This window comes from Protopterus annectens, chromosome 13.part0 (genome assembly GCF_019279795.1).
Source record: "Protopterus annectens isolate FY-2018-M chromosome 13.part0, PAN1.0, whole genome shotgun sequence".
In the NCBI taxonomy this organism is placed as follows: Eukaryota; Metazoa; Chordata; order Ceratodontiformes; family Protopteridae; genus Protopterus; species Protopterus annectens.
Genome location: NC_056747.1, coordinates 1309381985 through 1309397839, shown reverse-complemented (window position 1 = coordinate 1309397839; position 15855 = coordinate 1309381985). Strand labels below are relative to the sequence as shown.

The 15855-nt window shown below is 40.1% G+C and overlaps 1 protein-coding gene across 2 annotated transcripts in view; it reads left to right on the top strand.

The window, feature by feature from the left end:
* Nucleotides 1–15593, top strand: part of MPP3 (MAGUK p55 scaffold protein 3) — a 1051423-nt gene extending 1035830 nt beyond the window's left edge. For both annotated transcript variants that reach the window (XM_044055336.1, XM_044055335.1), the window contains one exon: nt 11762–15593. In XM_044055336.1, the coding sequence (XP_043911271.1) occupies nt 11762–11941 (180 nt within the window). In that variant the 3' untranslated portion in view covers nt 11942–15593. The remainder of the gene's footprint in view (nt 1–11761) is intronic.
* The last annotated feature ends 262 nt before the right edge of the window (nt 15594–15855 follow it).

Below are 15855 nucleotides of genomic sequence, written 5' to 3'. Positions count from 1 at the left end.
TGTGCACAGCCTCTTTAGGTCACCCCACAGATTTTCTATTGGATTTAGGTATGGGCTCTGGCTGGGCCATTCCAAATTTAAATTTTCTTCTGGTGAAGCCATTGTTTTGTTGATTTGGACATATGATTGGGGTTATTGTCATGTTGAAAGGTGAAATTCCTCTTCATCTTCAGCTTCCTAGCAGATGACTGAAGGTTTTGGGCCAAAAGTGACTGGTATTTGGAACTGATCATAATTCCCTCCACTTTGACTAAAGCCCCAGTTCCAGCTGAAGAAAAGCAACCCCAGAGCATGATACTTCCACCACCATGCTTCACCATGTGGATGGTGTTCTTTTGGTGATGCAAAGTGTTGTTTTTGCGTATCTTTTGGAATTGTGGCCAAAAAGTTCAACCTTGGTCTCATCAGAACATAACACATTTTCCCACATGCTTTTGGGAGACGTAATGTATCGTTTTGCAAATTTTAGCTAGGCCTGGATGTTTTTCTGGGTAAGAAGAGGCTTCCGTCTTGCAACCCTACCCCATAGCCCAGACATATGGAGAATATGGGAGATTGTTGTCACAGTTAGTGCACAACCAGTAATTGCCAGAAATTCCTGCAGCTCCTTCAATGTTGCTGTAGGTCTCTTGGCAGCCTCTCTGACCAGTTTTTGCCTTGTCTTTTCATCAATTTTGGAGGAACATCCAGTTCTTTGCAACATCACTATTGTCCCATATTTTCTCCATGTTTTGATGACTGTCTTCACTGTGTTCCATGGTATATCCAATGCTGTGGAAATTTTTTTGCACCCTTCTCTTGATTGATACCTTTCAGCAATGAGATCCCTTTGATGTTTTGTAAGCTCTCTGCAAACCATGGCTTTTGCTGTAGCAGGCAACTGAGTAAATGTCAGAAAAATCCTGCTAGGGCAGCTGAACTTTATTTGTGGTTAATCAGAGTCTCCATAATTGATGGCAGGTGTGTACCCAAGAAGACAATCTTCTTCTTTCGGCTTTTCCCGGTTAGGGGTCGCCACAGCGGAACAACTGTCCACTCATGACTGGCAGTGGAGTTTTATGGTGTCAAGCTGCCAGCCCACACCCAACCTTCCACAGAAGGCACACACACACACTCACACCTAGGGCAAATTTAGAGTGTCCAATCCACCTACAGCATGTCTTTGGGATGTGGGAGGAAACCGGAGTACCCAGAGGAAACCCACACAACCACAGGGATGACATGCAGACTCCGCACAGAAGGCACCCCAACCGAGGATCGAACCAGAGAACCTCTTGCTGTGAGGCGACAATGCTAACCGCTGCACCACAGTGGCCACCCTACCCAAGAAGACTGAATGCTGTAATGTGACCTGTAACCTGTACATTTCAGTTGAAAAACAAACAAATCTGTTAGGGGAAACAATATAAAAAATAAAAAATGTACAATAAGCTGGTTGCATAAATGTGCACACCCTTAAACTAATACTTTGTTGAAACACCTTTTGATTTAATTACCCATTGGTAATTAAATCAAAAGGTGTTTCAAGAAAGTATTAGTTTAAGGGTATGCACATTTATGCAGCCAGCATATTGTACATTTTTTATTTTTTATATTGTTTCCCCTAACAGATTTGTTTGCTTTCAATTGAATTGTACAGGTTACAGGTCACATTATAGGTGGGAAAAATTTGAAATTATTTATTGTGGTTTCATTTTCTTATATCACAAAAACCTGGCATTTTAACAGGGGTGTGTACACTTTTTATATCCACTGTACCTAGACAACTGATAGGGTAACAGGTTTTGCATCAGCATGACCTTTCAGTAGGGTATGACATATGAAACGCATATGTCTGTCAGTATTTCTGATGTCAACCCTCTGTTTGACAATGATTTGACAGAAAACCCCTTTTGTATGAGACATGGACCACATATGTGTGGCAAACATCTGGTCATTCTGCAATAAATTGTACAGTGGAGTGGTACGGGCTACAGTTTTTAAAATGGTGCATCTAAGGTGGATGACATCAACAGGCTCTGTGACATAATGCCATGGGGATCAGCAGGCCTCAAAACAGTATAACCAACCTCAGCATGGATTATGCATCACTGACACACACACACACACACACACACACACATATATATATATATATATATATATATATATATATATATATATAGTATTACAGTTGCCAGTATTGGGATTCAAATCAAGCACCACGAAGCTTACATGGCTGAAGAGTGTCCAAAGGTACTTCTGAGGTGAATGACATCAGCAGCCCTTGTAAAGTAGGGCAATGGGGGTGTTTACTGGGTGGAACAGGCCTCAAAATGGTATAATCTACAAACACACAACTGTCAGCAATGAGATTAGAACTCCTGTCTATCTAGTTGTATGTACTAAAGTGCTATGCACTTATTACAAGTACCACGAAACTTAGATGACTAAAGAGTGTCCAAAGGTGCTTCTAATGTGAATGATATCAGCAGCCCTTGTAAATTAGGGCAATGGGGGGGGGTTTGCTGGGTGGAACAGGCCTCAAAATGGTATAACCTACAAACAGATACACAGTTGCTGATACCAAGATTAGAACCCCTACCTATGTAGTTGTGTGCACTATAGTGCTTCACACTTATCACATGCACCACATAGCTTAGATAGTTGAAGAGTGTCCAAAGGTGCTTCTAAGGTGAATGACATCAGCATCCCTTGTAAAGTGGGCCAATGGGGGGAGTTTACTGGGTAGAACAGGCCTCAAAATGGTATAACCTAAAAACACACACTCAGTTGCCAGTACCAAGATTAGAACCCCTACCTATCTAGTTGTATGTACTATAGTGCTATACATTTATCTCATGTGCCACAAGCCTTATGCATTTGAAGAGTGTCTGCCACTGCTGTTGGGGTGGATAACATCAGTAGCTGCTGACAAATAGGCCACTATTTTGGAGGACACTGGTATCAGGGCCTTTAAATGGGTGATCATTACACAGACATAGGCCTGTTTGGTGTGTGTATACAGATGTATGTGTAAATGATATGGAAACACACACAAGGTCTGTGATGTGCGATTACAACCCATACATCAGTACTATTACACAATGGAGCTCACCAAAGTACTTGCACATGCCACTCCTTACAATTGTTGTGCAAATGTCTCCACCAGTACATCACTCTATGGCTTTCTGGGTGTCTCTCTCTCTCTCTCTCTCTCTCTGTCTCTCTCTCTCTGTCTATGTTTTATATATATGTGTATGTTGCCTATATATATATGTGTATGTATATGACACTCTACAGATGCAGATATATCTTATATGTGCCACAAATTCAAACACACAGCAACACAAAATATCCAAAAAATACACTCAGGAGCCAGTCACTGGAAACAAACTCCACCTTTTAATGGTGCTTCTGGTACCTTGGCAAACAGCCTTCAATGAATAACATAAGCCATCAGCCATTCCCATTTTATGTTAAACTGCTCCAATTAAACAATCATCTCATCAGCCAATAATCTACTACAAGAACCCGCTTAAACAAACATACCCTTAAAAAGGGCAAAATATTTTTCCAGCTGCAATAAGTTATAAAACATCATATATACAGTATTACGACTTATACATTTAAATTCACATCCAGATTCATACCTTTAGGTTTTAAAGTATTATAATTTAGAATTAACCTGCTTTCCATTTTAACAAACTAGCTAAAAAATCCTCACCCCTAGCAAGAAAGGTGTACCAACACACTAAAAAAGAAATTATCATCAGAACCCCCATGCCCATTAATAAAGTGTTCAGCTACTGGACTATCCAATGGCCTATATGGACAACACAGTTCTAGAGTGGGATATGTGTTCAGACATGGGGTGAAATTGTCTAAGTGTAGGAGCTTGCCCAGTATGATCTTCAATAGTAACAGTGGGACTCCAGTCCAGAGCTACCTGTACTCTGGTCCAGACTTTTGTGTGCTACAGCTGATTGACTGAGAACCTGTGTAAACAGTCCATAAACTCAGTGATATAGTGGCTGAGGGATCTCCTGGCTGTGTGCTATCCTTATTAAGTGAGTCATATCCTGGGGTGGGTACAGAGTGCACTGGACTGAGCAAAGGTTTTGATAATATGTGTGGTATATTCTACATAGCACTGTGATTTCCTGGTATGTCAGTGGCAGATTAGTATAGATTAATGTGAGGAACCGCTGACAGACATTTATTTACTGACTCCATGCAGTGTAGGGAACCTGTGGTACTGCATGAATTGCTCTAGTGTGCATGCTCTACTTTTGTGTGGCCATTGGTTCCCCTCCCCCCTTTATGTGTCTCTTGGTCCTTGTGTACTGCAGTCACAGGCTTTGTCCTCACTTGCCGCTGTTATGTATTTATAGTTATGGTGTGACTGGAGTAGAGGTTGTAACATCATGCACAGGGTTATGGACTTCACACCTCTGACTTTATGTGTTTAGCAGGTTGCCCATCACTGTTTCCTGTACATCTGCTGTGGTCCTCAAAAGGTTTGTGTTGCACTGTTACTATAAGTCTACATGTTGGCCATAGCTGTCAAACTCTTACAGACACACATCTGGACAGGCACATAGATGACAGTTGCACACAGGCCCAGACATGAGGACAAGGGTCTTAATATTACTGATGCTAACGTAGACAGTTGGTAGAAGGTTTTGTATTAGCTTTCCTTTTCTTATGGATATCAGGTCTGCATCTCAGCTGTCTGTCATTGATGTTTTCACATCAACCAATTTTGTTTCCAGATAGTTTGTCAGGCAAATGCAAAGTTATGACAAGCAGAACAGATATAGGAGGCATAGGTGTGGGCATTCTATGAATCCCTGTAATTCCAGGAGTATGGATGGTGCCCACTGACTTGTCAGTACTGACAAAGTAATGTGGCAGCCTTTATATCCTAGCAGTACACTGACCTGTCCCCCTACTGTTGTACTAGGCACCATGTACTTTAGTCAGAGCTGTGTACTATCCATATGTGTGGCCTCCTGTCCCTCCACCATCCAGTTTTCCTGCAGTAATATATATTTCTTCTGGACAGTCTGTATAACTCTCACTGTAGGTGTAGCTGACCTGCAGATTTGTTGCCACGAGCAGTCTGGAACCATGGACCCTGACAACCACAGTCCAATGGTTAGACCAGTAGGTCACAACAGCCACCAGTAGGTGCTGTGTACTTCCTGACACTATTAACCACAAACATACAGAGCACATTGACCCCTGCATATTGTAGAACTGGGACAAGGTATCAAGTTGATTGTGACAGGCCTGGGAATGTGAGGTCTGCTTCTATTACCTTACAGTTCTCTGTGAACACTGGTGTGTTGAGCGGGGGGTCATACCGCTCAACTGTACATATCTTCACTGACTGTCCAGATGTTGGCTCATATTTTGGTTCCATTTTTCATTAAACGTGGTTGTGTGGCAGATATTAGTGAAATCATTTAAGACTGAAGTTAGAACGTTATGACAGCCATTTGGGTTTCAGACTTCTTGCCCGCACTACAGAGAAGTCATGCTACTGCAACAGCTGTTATTGCATCAACTTTTGATGCTTGTAAGAGCAATCTTTATGGCATGTGCCTGTTTTAGAGCCTTTGCCACACATTTCTTTATGGCTTTGTACAGCTTTTCTGCTGTTGGAGGTTTAGACCTATGCATGGGACTCCAACACTGGCATGCATGCATTTGTTCTATGACCCCGCTGTTTGCATGTCCCTCACATAGTGCAGGGGATTTTGCTGGCACAGGGCCTACTGCATATTGTGTGGAGGGCAGAACCTGGCAGTGTGTGCCTGTTGTCCCACATAGCTGTCCATTGTCTGCTGATATCCCACTAACCCGCTCGATTCCCATGCATACATGCAGCAATACCATACATATGCTACCACAGTGTACTACACCATTCATTTATTGTTAATATGGGTGACTTACCTTGTGGCAGCAGCAGTTGTGAGGACAGTGCTTTAGGGCTGACTCTGTTGGATGCACACAGTACACAGCCTATACATGGTAAGGTCTAGGTAGTGTGATGTGTATGGGATCTGTTTTACTGTGTGTGGAAGTCAGAGAGAGGTGTCAGTCCCTGTGTCCCTAGGGTGTCAGTGTATGTGCTATGCATTGCCTCTTTGCTAAGTCCAGGGCGTACTGGGCATGCCTACATCTACCTACAGGGGAGGCTGAGGGGGTTCCTCCACCAAGTCCCCCTGTGCCTGTGGTGATCTTGGCACTGGTGGGGGGCCGTGTGTCCCTTACCTGTGGGGTTCCTGCTGGAGTTGTTTCCGCAGGATCATATTGTGTAGCATGGCACATACTATGAACATGTGTGCACATGTGGTTGGAGAATACTGTAGGGCTCCACCTGATATGTCAGGGCAGCGGAACCATGACTTGAGCATCCCAAACACATGCTCTACAATGTTTCTAGTTTGTGCGTGTGCCTCATTATGCCATTCTTCAGTGAGTGTGTGCGTGTGTGTGTGTGTGTGTGTGTGTGTGTGTGTGTGTGTGCTTGTGTGTTTGTGTGCATGCATTTCTGATTGGTGTCATCATCCACTGTTCCAGTGCGTAGCCAGCATCCCCCACAAGATGCCCACGGGATGTCCTCCCTGGCAAATTCCTGGTACAACTGTGAGGTGTGCCAGATGTGGGAGTCGTGATAACTGCCAGGGCTGTCAGCACACACATTGATGATAATGCTCTGGGCATTCCACACGACCTGGCAGTTGATGGAGTGATAGCCCTTGCGGTTAACGCAGACGCTACCGTCTTCAACGGCTGATGCTTTGATGTGGACATGGGTGCAGTCCATGGCACCCAGTACCTCTGGGTAGTTTGCTGTACAGTGGAAGAAATGCATATTGCTGGTCCTCTCCTCAGGGGTACCGGGGAAATAAATGTGCTCACTGGCATATGTTACATGAGATCCAGGAACTGGTGGAGTACCCTGGATGCAGATGCCTGTGAGACCCCATGATGTCCCTAGTTGGTCTTTGGAAAGTACATGTAGCTATTATTCTTAAGGCTACATATATCTTTGTTTCCACTGGGTTGGGTTCCCCTCTGTTGGCTCTGGGTCTGAGGTGAGGGCAGCATAGCTCGGTGAGTTGCTGAAGTATGTCCTCGTCCACCCTGCAGTGCTCTATATCCAGTGCATGTAGCCTCTGAAAGGTTACCCTGGGTCTGAACACTTTTCTCCTCCTCAGTCTGGGCCAGTTGTCAGCATTATCATCATCATCACCACCCTTAGTCTGTGGCACGTAGAGATGTAGCAAAGCAGCCACAGTCCCTATCATTTTGTCAGTTAATATTCCCAAATGTGTACTCCAATAGTGCAGAGTATGTGGGAAAATCAGATAGAAGGGTGTTTACATACTTTATACTGGTGTGCTGCAAATGCAGCCTGTATGAATGGCTGACTATGATACATTCCACCTACCAGCTACATTATTGTGGGGTTTGAATGGGCCACTGTGAGTGGCAGAGGCCTTATTAATAATTTATAGTTGATTGCCTTTTGTCTGCTATTTCCTTTTTTTCCCATTTCCTCCAGTTTTAAGCCTTTAAAACTGTTGCAGCTAGTCACAACATTGCTGAGTAGAAAGAGCCCTCCCCTGGACACAAACACGCTCAGCATTTCTGAAACCAGGTAAGCATAGCTAAACAGTCAAAGACACACCCCCTTGTTTAGCTGTGCTTATCTGGTTTCAGAAATGCTGAGCAGTGCTTAGTGGTGCACAGATCCACTTAGCTGGGCTGAATGCTGCTTAGAATTAAACTTCTAAGCAATCCTCAAACCAGTTCGGCAAGGCTAAGCACTGTTAAGCATTGCTCTGTTTTCATTTAAATAAATGTACAAATTGGACATTAATTACTCATTATTGACATATTATTAAGTGTAGATGTTTTACATTACATGACGTCCCCCTATGTGCTTTGATTACATTGCCTTGGGGTGTGACTGTACTGTATGGGACACTTGTGTTTACATGGGTGAATTCACATCATATATCCATGGACATTGGAAATTTGGACCAGCTACACTACCTTGGTTAACAAATATCAATTATGTCATTAAATAAAAAAAAAATATTTAACAATGTTTTTCAATGTAAAAGCTGAATGCCTGTCTTGCTATTTGAACCATGAACTACTGTATGCAAAGCCAGAACTCTAACCACTAAGCTAAGTCAGCAGTAAAGATTCCAGCTATACATTTCTGTATAGCTCTTTCATGATACAAATACAGTGGGGAAAAAATACAACTATTTTAAATATATATATCAAAACCTGTAATTCTATCAACTTTCTAAGTTTGTAAGAGCAATATTTAAAACTATCCCTATTTCTGGCCTTTTGCCCCACTTTTAGTACTGCGTTTGTCCGGACTTTTTGCTCTAAGAGGTTCAGACTTATGTGTCCGAGGACACTATTTTAATGTAAAGTGCCGTAGGCACTTTCACAATGCAGGAGGTGTGTTACAGTTCCTGTCACACACGCCCTGCATTCCATTCCATTCACAGATCCTCTTTTCAGTGTCCATAGACACTGAAGGGTTTGTAAGCTCCAATATGTTTACATCAAGCATGACACACCCCCTTTTCATGTCAGCTGCCTCTTCTGCCTACACCACTGCATTATAGCCCCTACACGGTTAGGTACCTGCAGACACGGTGGCCCATTTTGCTATTCAATAAACTTAGCTAATTTGCATATACCTATTACCTATACCTCCCATTGTTATGAGTCTGCATGCTGGCTAGTATAATGTAAACATTGATTTTAACATTTATGTTGCCTTTTTAAGATTTTTTAAAAACTTTTGCAGGAATGCATATTTAAGCGCCTCTGCTCTCTGCTTAAACAGCCTATATCTAGTAATAACAACAGTTTTGATTTTAACAAGTTTGCACTACTTTGGCATGCCAGTGGCCATAGTTTTGGCCATTGGCATGCCTAATGAATGTAATACATGCTTTAATGTAAGTTGTCATGGCCTTGTTTTTATTTTTGCAGTCATCTATGCTGTTACTAACCGCATACATTTCTGCTGCAGGCAATGCTCCTACACGGATGCCTGTCTGCTTGCTGGATCTCAAATTCACCTCGTTTGCATGGTTTTCACCAGCAAAGGAGGTGATTTGCATTATTCCATCGCATCCATGCCGGAATACTGCTGGGAGGTTCGTGCATGCCCCCACCACTGTTTCCTGGATCGCAAAGGATCTGAACTCCATGTTCGAGCCATGACACTATACTTACACAGAGATTAGCTCTGTGTAAGCTTTACTGAATCTAGGACACTGCCAGAAACATGAAAATATTTGATTTTAGGTCATGAAAAACAGTGTGACAACATTATATTAGTGAGTATTGTTAGTTAATGTGCTTGAAATAATGTCTACATCCAGTGAGGCCATTGTGATGCAGTAAGACAAGAGTATATGAGTTTACAGCAATAAATCTTGCATGATTACATCTGCTATTAACACCAGTAACAGTAGTTTGCCATATGTTCTACAACTATTTTGACATTTGTACTTCGTGTTAAAAAATCACTTCTCTCCTTGTGGATTTTTGTCAGTACTTTTTTTTTTCTCTGTATTGCTTTGTTAAACTTCTACCTTGAATTTGCTGTCTTCACTTTTATTTAAGTAAATGTCTTTGTCCTTATCATACCTTTCAGTCAGTGTTATAATAAAGGTTCTCTCATAACCTAGGAAATTGCCCACCCTGTCTTTCCCATATGTGCACACACACACACACACACACACACACACACACACACACACACACACACACACACACACACACACACACATCTACACACAAACTCATGCATGCACATGCTGTCTTGTTAGATTTATAGAACTACATAAGTTTATACAGGTGGATCCAGGGGTCTCTCTCTTTCAAGACAGGGAAAATAACACTACACTTTGTCAAGCAACTGCACATTTGAAAGGATACTGTGTATCAATAAAATAATGTTAAATTGAGGATTATATAGTGCTGAAGAATGCTGGTGTGAAAATCTGAAAATGGTTAGTATGTACTTGTGTATATTTGTAGGTTAAGGTTAAGAGTAATAGGGAAGGAGATAGATTCTTTGTCATGCTTTGGTAGTGCTATGTGCGAAGTGTGTGTGTGTGTGTGTGTGTGTGTGTGTGTGTGTGTGTGTGTGTGTGTGTGTGTGTGTGTGTGTGTATTTATGCATACACATGCCTCTCTGTCTGTCACTGTCTTGTTTAGTGATACTGTTAGAGAAAGGGGGGTTAGTAACATAAAGTATAAGGTAAGGGTTAGGGTACAGTTAGGCTTAGGGTTAGCACACATCAGTAAAGTGGTACAGGAGCAGCTGTTACCTGCGATGCTGGTGAGATTTGGTAACAGCTTCAGGTCATCAGAGATGCAGTCTAGGACAGAAGGCTTGAGCATCTGAAGGAATGTGGGAAATGCTGACAGATCACCGTTGGGCAGAGGTCAAACATTCTGGGCAATTACACCTGTGGGAGACCCGGGTGATGCCTTTTGCTATACTTGTGTAGTAGTAGTATGCATGTAGACATGTTGGTGTGATTACATGTGTTTGTCTTGGGTACAAACAGTTAAATGTTTTGCTTCAACAGGATAAAGAGATTCACTTCTAATGGCAACCTGATGGACCTAACCTGATTCTTTTGTGTCACATTAGTTTAGCCCAGCCTCTGTAGAGCCTCATGTGCCCTAAAATAGGGGTACCCTTTCCCAGTAATCATATCCCAGGAACACACTATAGTAATCACAAGAAGCAAAGAATCTCAAGTCATGTGCCCCCTTAGTGGTTCACTAAAGCCAGATGAAAAACATAAACATATTTCAATTTTTATAGCAGTAATCTATGGCAAACAGGTCTTGTGGCATACAACGTATTCTTATATTAGTTTATTATTTTTAATTCATTTGTTAACTACATATCTCTGTGCACAATCCAGGGGTTCCCCAAGTACAATGTCTGGTGAGATGGAGAGTGAGGGAAACAAACATAGTACTACAGGAGGGTCTATATCATATGTCCAAACGCTCAAATGTCCGAATGCCGAAACTTCGAACTGGGAAGTTCAAAGTCTAAAAATAACGAAGCCGCAGAACATCAAATTCTTTCCCAGGGAAAGAATTTGGTGGGCAGTTTCCACAGTTTTGCCATTTCCTCCACTGTGGTGTGATCTGGGAGTTGGTATATTTAAGTAGGGGGGTATGGGGGCACAGCCCCCCACGTTGGGGGTGTGGGGGGATGAAGCCCCCGACATTAGAAACAGTATGTAGTGTTCGTGAGTTTCCGCATTTTGTACCAGAACAGCGATTTTTTTCCCTGGGAAAAAAATCACTGTTCTGAGTCTTCGGAGTTTTAAGTTATCAAACTTTTGGGTTCGATGTTTACATAGTCGAAGTTTTGACACTTCGACTGCATGATATAGACCCCTACAGGATGAAGCTCATAACTTTACCCTCTGTGATAGAGTCTTAACTTTGTGATTTTTAATATCAGTACACATTTCAGTGCTCTTATGGCCACCATTTGTGATAAAAATGTTTCTACATATTGGTTATTGCAGTTTATAAAACAAAATTAACAAAGTTGCACTTAATTTTGGAACAGTGAACTTTATTTTTGGCGTATGTATTTCTACTTCATATCTTATGCTCGCTGCATAGAATACTGATAACCAGTCTATGTCCAGTTTTAACTCATGTGATTCTGGTTCTTCCTCTACAGGATGAAGAGTTGCTGGAAATGGCTCAGTCCGCAGCTTACATTGAAGATCATTATGGCCACTTGATTGATAGAGTGCTGGTTAAGGAGGATTTGCAGAGTGCCTGCGGTCAGCTGTGGACTATCCTGGAGAAACTAGAGAAAGACTTCTTCTGGGTGCCATGTAGCTGGACCAAATCATAGTGATGTACAGGAGTTATTAAAAAATCGTCATCCTTCAGAATGGGGTCACCAAGAAAGGACAGCAACTGTGCTCTGTAAATAAATTGCACCTGAAACTGTTTCTACATTTTGAAAAATGAATTTCTGCATGTGCTCTCCATGAGCCAAATAGATGGTGAATTTTCTATGACAAACTCCTGTCACCTGAACTACTTTTGCCTGGTAACTGATGCCACTTAGAGTTTAAGGCTAAGTCAAGTCATGTTTTTAGAAATTATCTCTCACAAACCATTATAAGGGATCAATTCATGATTTTATTTATTTATTTATTTTAAATTTTTCATTGGATGCCGAATTATCTAATGCCTTGAAGGACGTTATGCTATTACAGAGCATAAGGCAGTGTTACGTCACTCTAAAAGTGTAAACATTCCTGTTGTTAGTATAATTGCCACCTCAAATGGCAAAGTCTTGAGAACTACATTTAGCAGAGCAAAAAAAATTGTAATCTTCCAAGTTCTGGATTAAGATGGATAAACCTCCTTAGAAGCAAAGACATTCTGAAGCATTAATGGAATATATTAATAATAAAAATAGAAACAAAACTCTGCATCGTCTATAATAGCTGTATGCAAAATGTATGCATATTTTGAATATGCAAATGCCTGCTGTATTTGTCAGTGAATTAATACAGAAATTGTCTGTAGCATTCCAGTTATCTGAATATGCATGTAAACAAGCTCAGAAAGGGGTACTCAGACTAGAATGCTTACATTCTTACTGAAACTAGAAGTGTTTTTTCCTGCTCGCCTTGCAGAGCCACAGATAATTTGCATGGGTATTGGTGGCCACTCAGCCAGAGGCAGACTGTTATTGTCACCATTAAGAACAAGGATGCAGCAGTTATATTCAGTAGGGGTGATTAATATTCAATATGGCTGATTAATATTCAGTATGGTTGATTAATATTCAGTATGGGGATTAACTAACAGTGATCCTTCTGTAACTGATTTTTAATTGAATAGTTTATACCTGTTGTGGTCACATCAAATATATCAAAAGTTATTAAATGACCGTAAAGCTTTCTTTTGATATTAATATAAGTAAGTTAATCCAACAACAATCTTACCAGTCATGATTGGTTCATAGGTTCATAGGTTGGTACTAGGCTATCGGCCCTAGGGCCTATGCAAGCCTAGCCATAACAATTCCCTGGATATTTTGGATGATTTGGGAAAATGAAGAATATGCAAAAGAAAAGAATAAAACAGTAATGGTATATCATCTGCCATTTGGTGGCTCAGCGGGTATACTCCTCTTTAATGCTGGAGCTATGAATGTATTCCCATACAAGGCTCTGGGATTAACTTTTTTCCAGTACTGACGCTATAGTGCAAGAAAATGGGTGCAATGCACTCCTGAGATGGCATAACCAAGCTCCAGCTGCCTGATATGGTGGAAGTTCAGTTAAACATAAAGGATTTCATGGCATTTATTAAAAGGATTAAGTTCTTTATTAAAAAAAATACAGATTTACATAATGTTTTGCCTTACTATGTTAACATATTTGCACTTTACAAGCCTGATAATATATTCACTTCTAATGACACCCTTTTTCTACAGTCAATATTTTAAATTTTTTGGTTACCTCATTCAGCACCAATTTCTTATTCTACAATAATTCTTGACATCTTTACTTCCATAAAAACATAATGCATTCATAAAAATTGTACCTTTTATAACTCCATTACATTCATAAATTTACCATACGATGTTGCATCTTACTTTACGTTTTTTTCAGTCTGCCCTATAATTACTTTGTCCTTTTTTTTCCCATCAATATTTTAATTCACATTCGATAAAGGCATGAATGGTTGTCATTTCTGCGTCATGCCTTGCCCCTTTACATGAACTTTCATCCATGCTATTATATTTAATATTCCTCTTTATTGGAGGTTTGCCTAACTCCACAAAACTATTTTTTTCATAATACATTTTCTTGTTTGATCATTCAAACATTTAGAGACATCTACTCAAAAACAAATCTTTTCATTGTTATTTCATACCAGTCTTTCCTTTGTTTTTCAAAGTCTCAGACTTAATGTTACATTGAATTATTTTCTTTTGATAAAAATTAATTACATACTCTTACCCTTAATAATTTTCTGGATATAATCATGTTTTTCCATATACTTCCCAACAACCTGCCTGTTTAAAAATTTTCCTCACATGTTCAACAATGCCAAAAAATAACAGAGTCTGACATTCCCAAATTGTTTTTTTGTCATTATATAATATTTATAACACCGAGACCAAATTCCCCCTAGTAAGTAAGAACAACACTTTAGATCTTCCCAGGAAGTAAGTCATTGGTGTAGTGGGACTAACCCAGTCAAGAAAATATTAAATTAATAAATGTGTAAATAAAAAATAAGATAGAATATGTAAGTTTTACAATAACAAGACTAACAGAACATTTTAAGGCACAAAAGTACAAAGATGAAGCAATAGTTCTGAGGTGCTTAAATGTCAGACCTAAAAAGCAGCAACTAAGGTTCTCAAAAATAAGATGAAATACAACCATATTGATTCCTTTTAGAAAAAAAAAATATAACTGGATAGAGTACCCTGAATTCAAGAATGCCTGTGGTATAAGGCACTGTTAGAAGGCATTATCTCATTCAAAATGTTGTTTGTTTCATTAACCAAGTAAATATCTCTAGACTGAAATCATTTTACAGGGACACACAAATATAAAGCTCCTCCATTCATATATTGTAATAGTTTTTGAATAGCCAATCAGTTTAAGAGATTTGTCTTCTGAAGATGGACAGAAGCTCAAATGCATTCAGGGAAGACATACAGACAGACGGCAGAACCAAATCCTAGACCTTAGCACTAAGGTAGCAGTATTAACCAGTATGCCACCATGCTGTCCTTAACAGGGCCTTGTTTGATATTATTTTTGAAGCTAATATTTTTTGGGACTTCCAAGCAGCATTTGAAATAGTGACGAGGAAAAGCTATAGAGAGGACATTGTATGCATAAGGCTAAAATTCATCTCTCTTCACTCTGGATAGACTTTCTTCTACATCTCAATGTGTAATCATTCGGCAGTGCTCATCAGATCAGGAAAAAGGTGTGCAAATTGTATTAATCATCTAGAAGCTGTTGTATTTCTCTGTAGGCAGTAGGTGCCCTCTTTAAAAAATGAAATGGTTACTCTGACATGATGTTTGATACCAGTTTCAATGGGTCAGTTGAAAATATATTCACTTCTGATAAACTAAAGGAGCATAGACACCTGTTCACCCCAGGTACCTGGGGAGAGGCTTAAGTCCCATATGTAAATATGTCAAAGTCAAATAAAAGTAAACCTTGTCATTTAGAACTAACAAATGTAGCCTAAATGAAATTTCGTACATCAGCTCAATTCTTGAGATTACAAAGGAAAGTGAAACAACACATGCACGCAGAGGAATAAACATAACTAACAAATATGATACTACTCCCAATACATGCAAGAAAGAGTAGACACATTCACCCACACTCATAAATGAAAAGAATAGCCTCCCTGTGTTAAATTAACTACCCAATTTAAAGTAATACAAAACACACTACAGATTGAAAAATCTAGGTTATTTGTCTAATATTGCAGTTGAGTGAGTTAAATAAAACTGACTATGGATATAATAAATAAATATCGCACTTACTAGGAATATATGTAAGTATATATTGCACAAATAAATAAAAACATTGATTTATCATATGTCCAGACCCCTGGGACTAGTGCCCAAGTTCAGAAGTCTAATCACTGTAGGGTAGAAACTGTTATTGAATCTTGTAGATGGTGCAATATCTCCTGTCCGATGTCGGATGCTTAAACAGTTGATGCGCAGGATGCATGTTGTCCTGTATTATTTTGGGGGCCTTT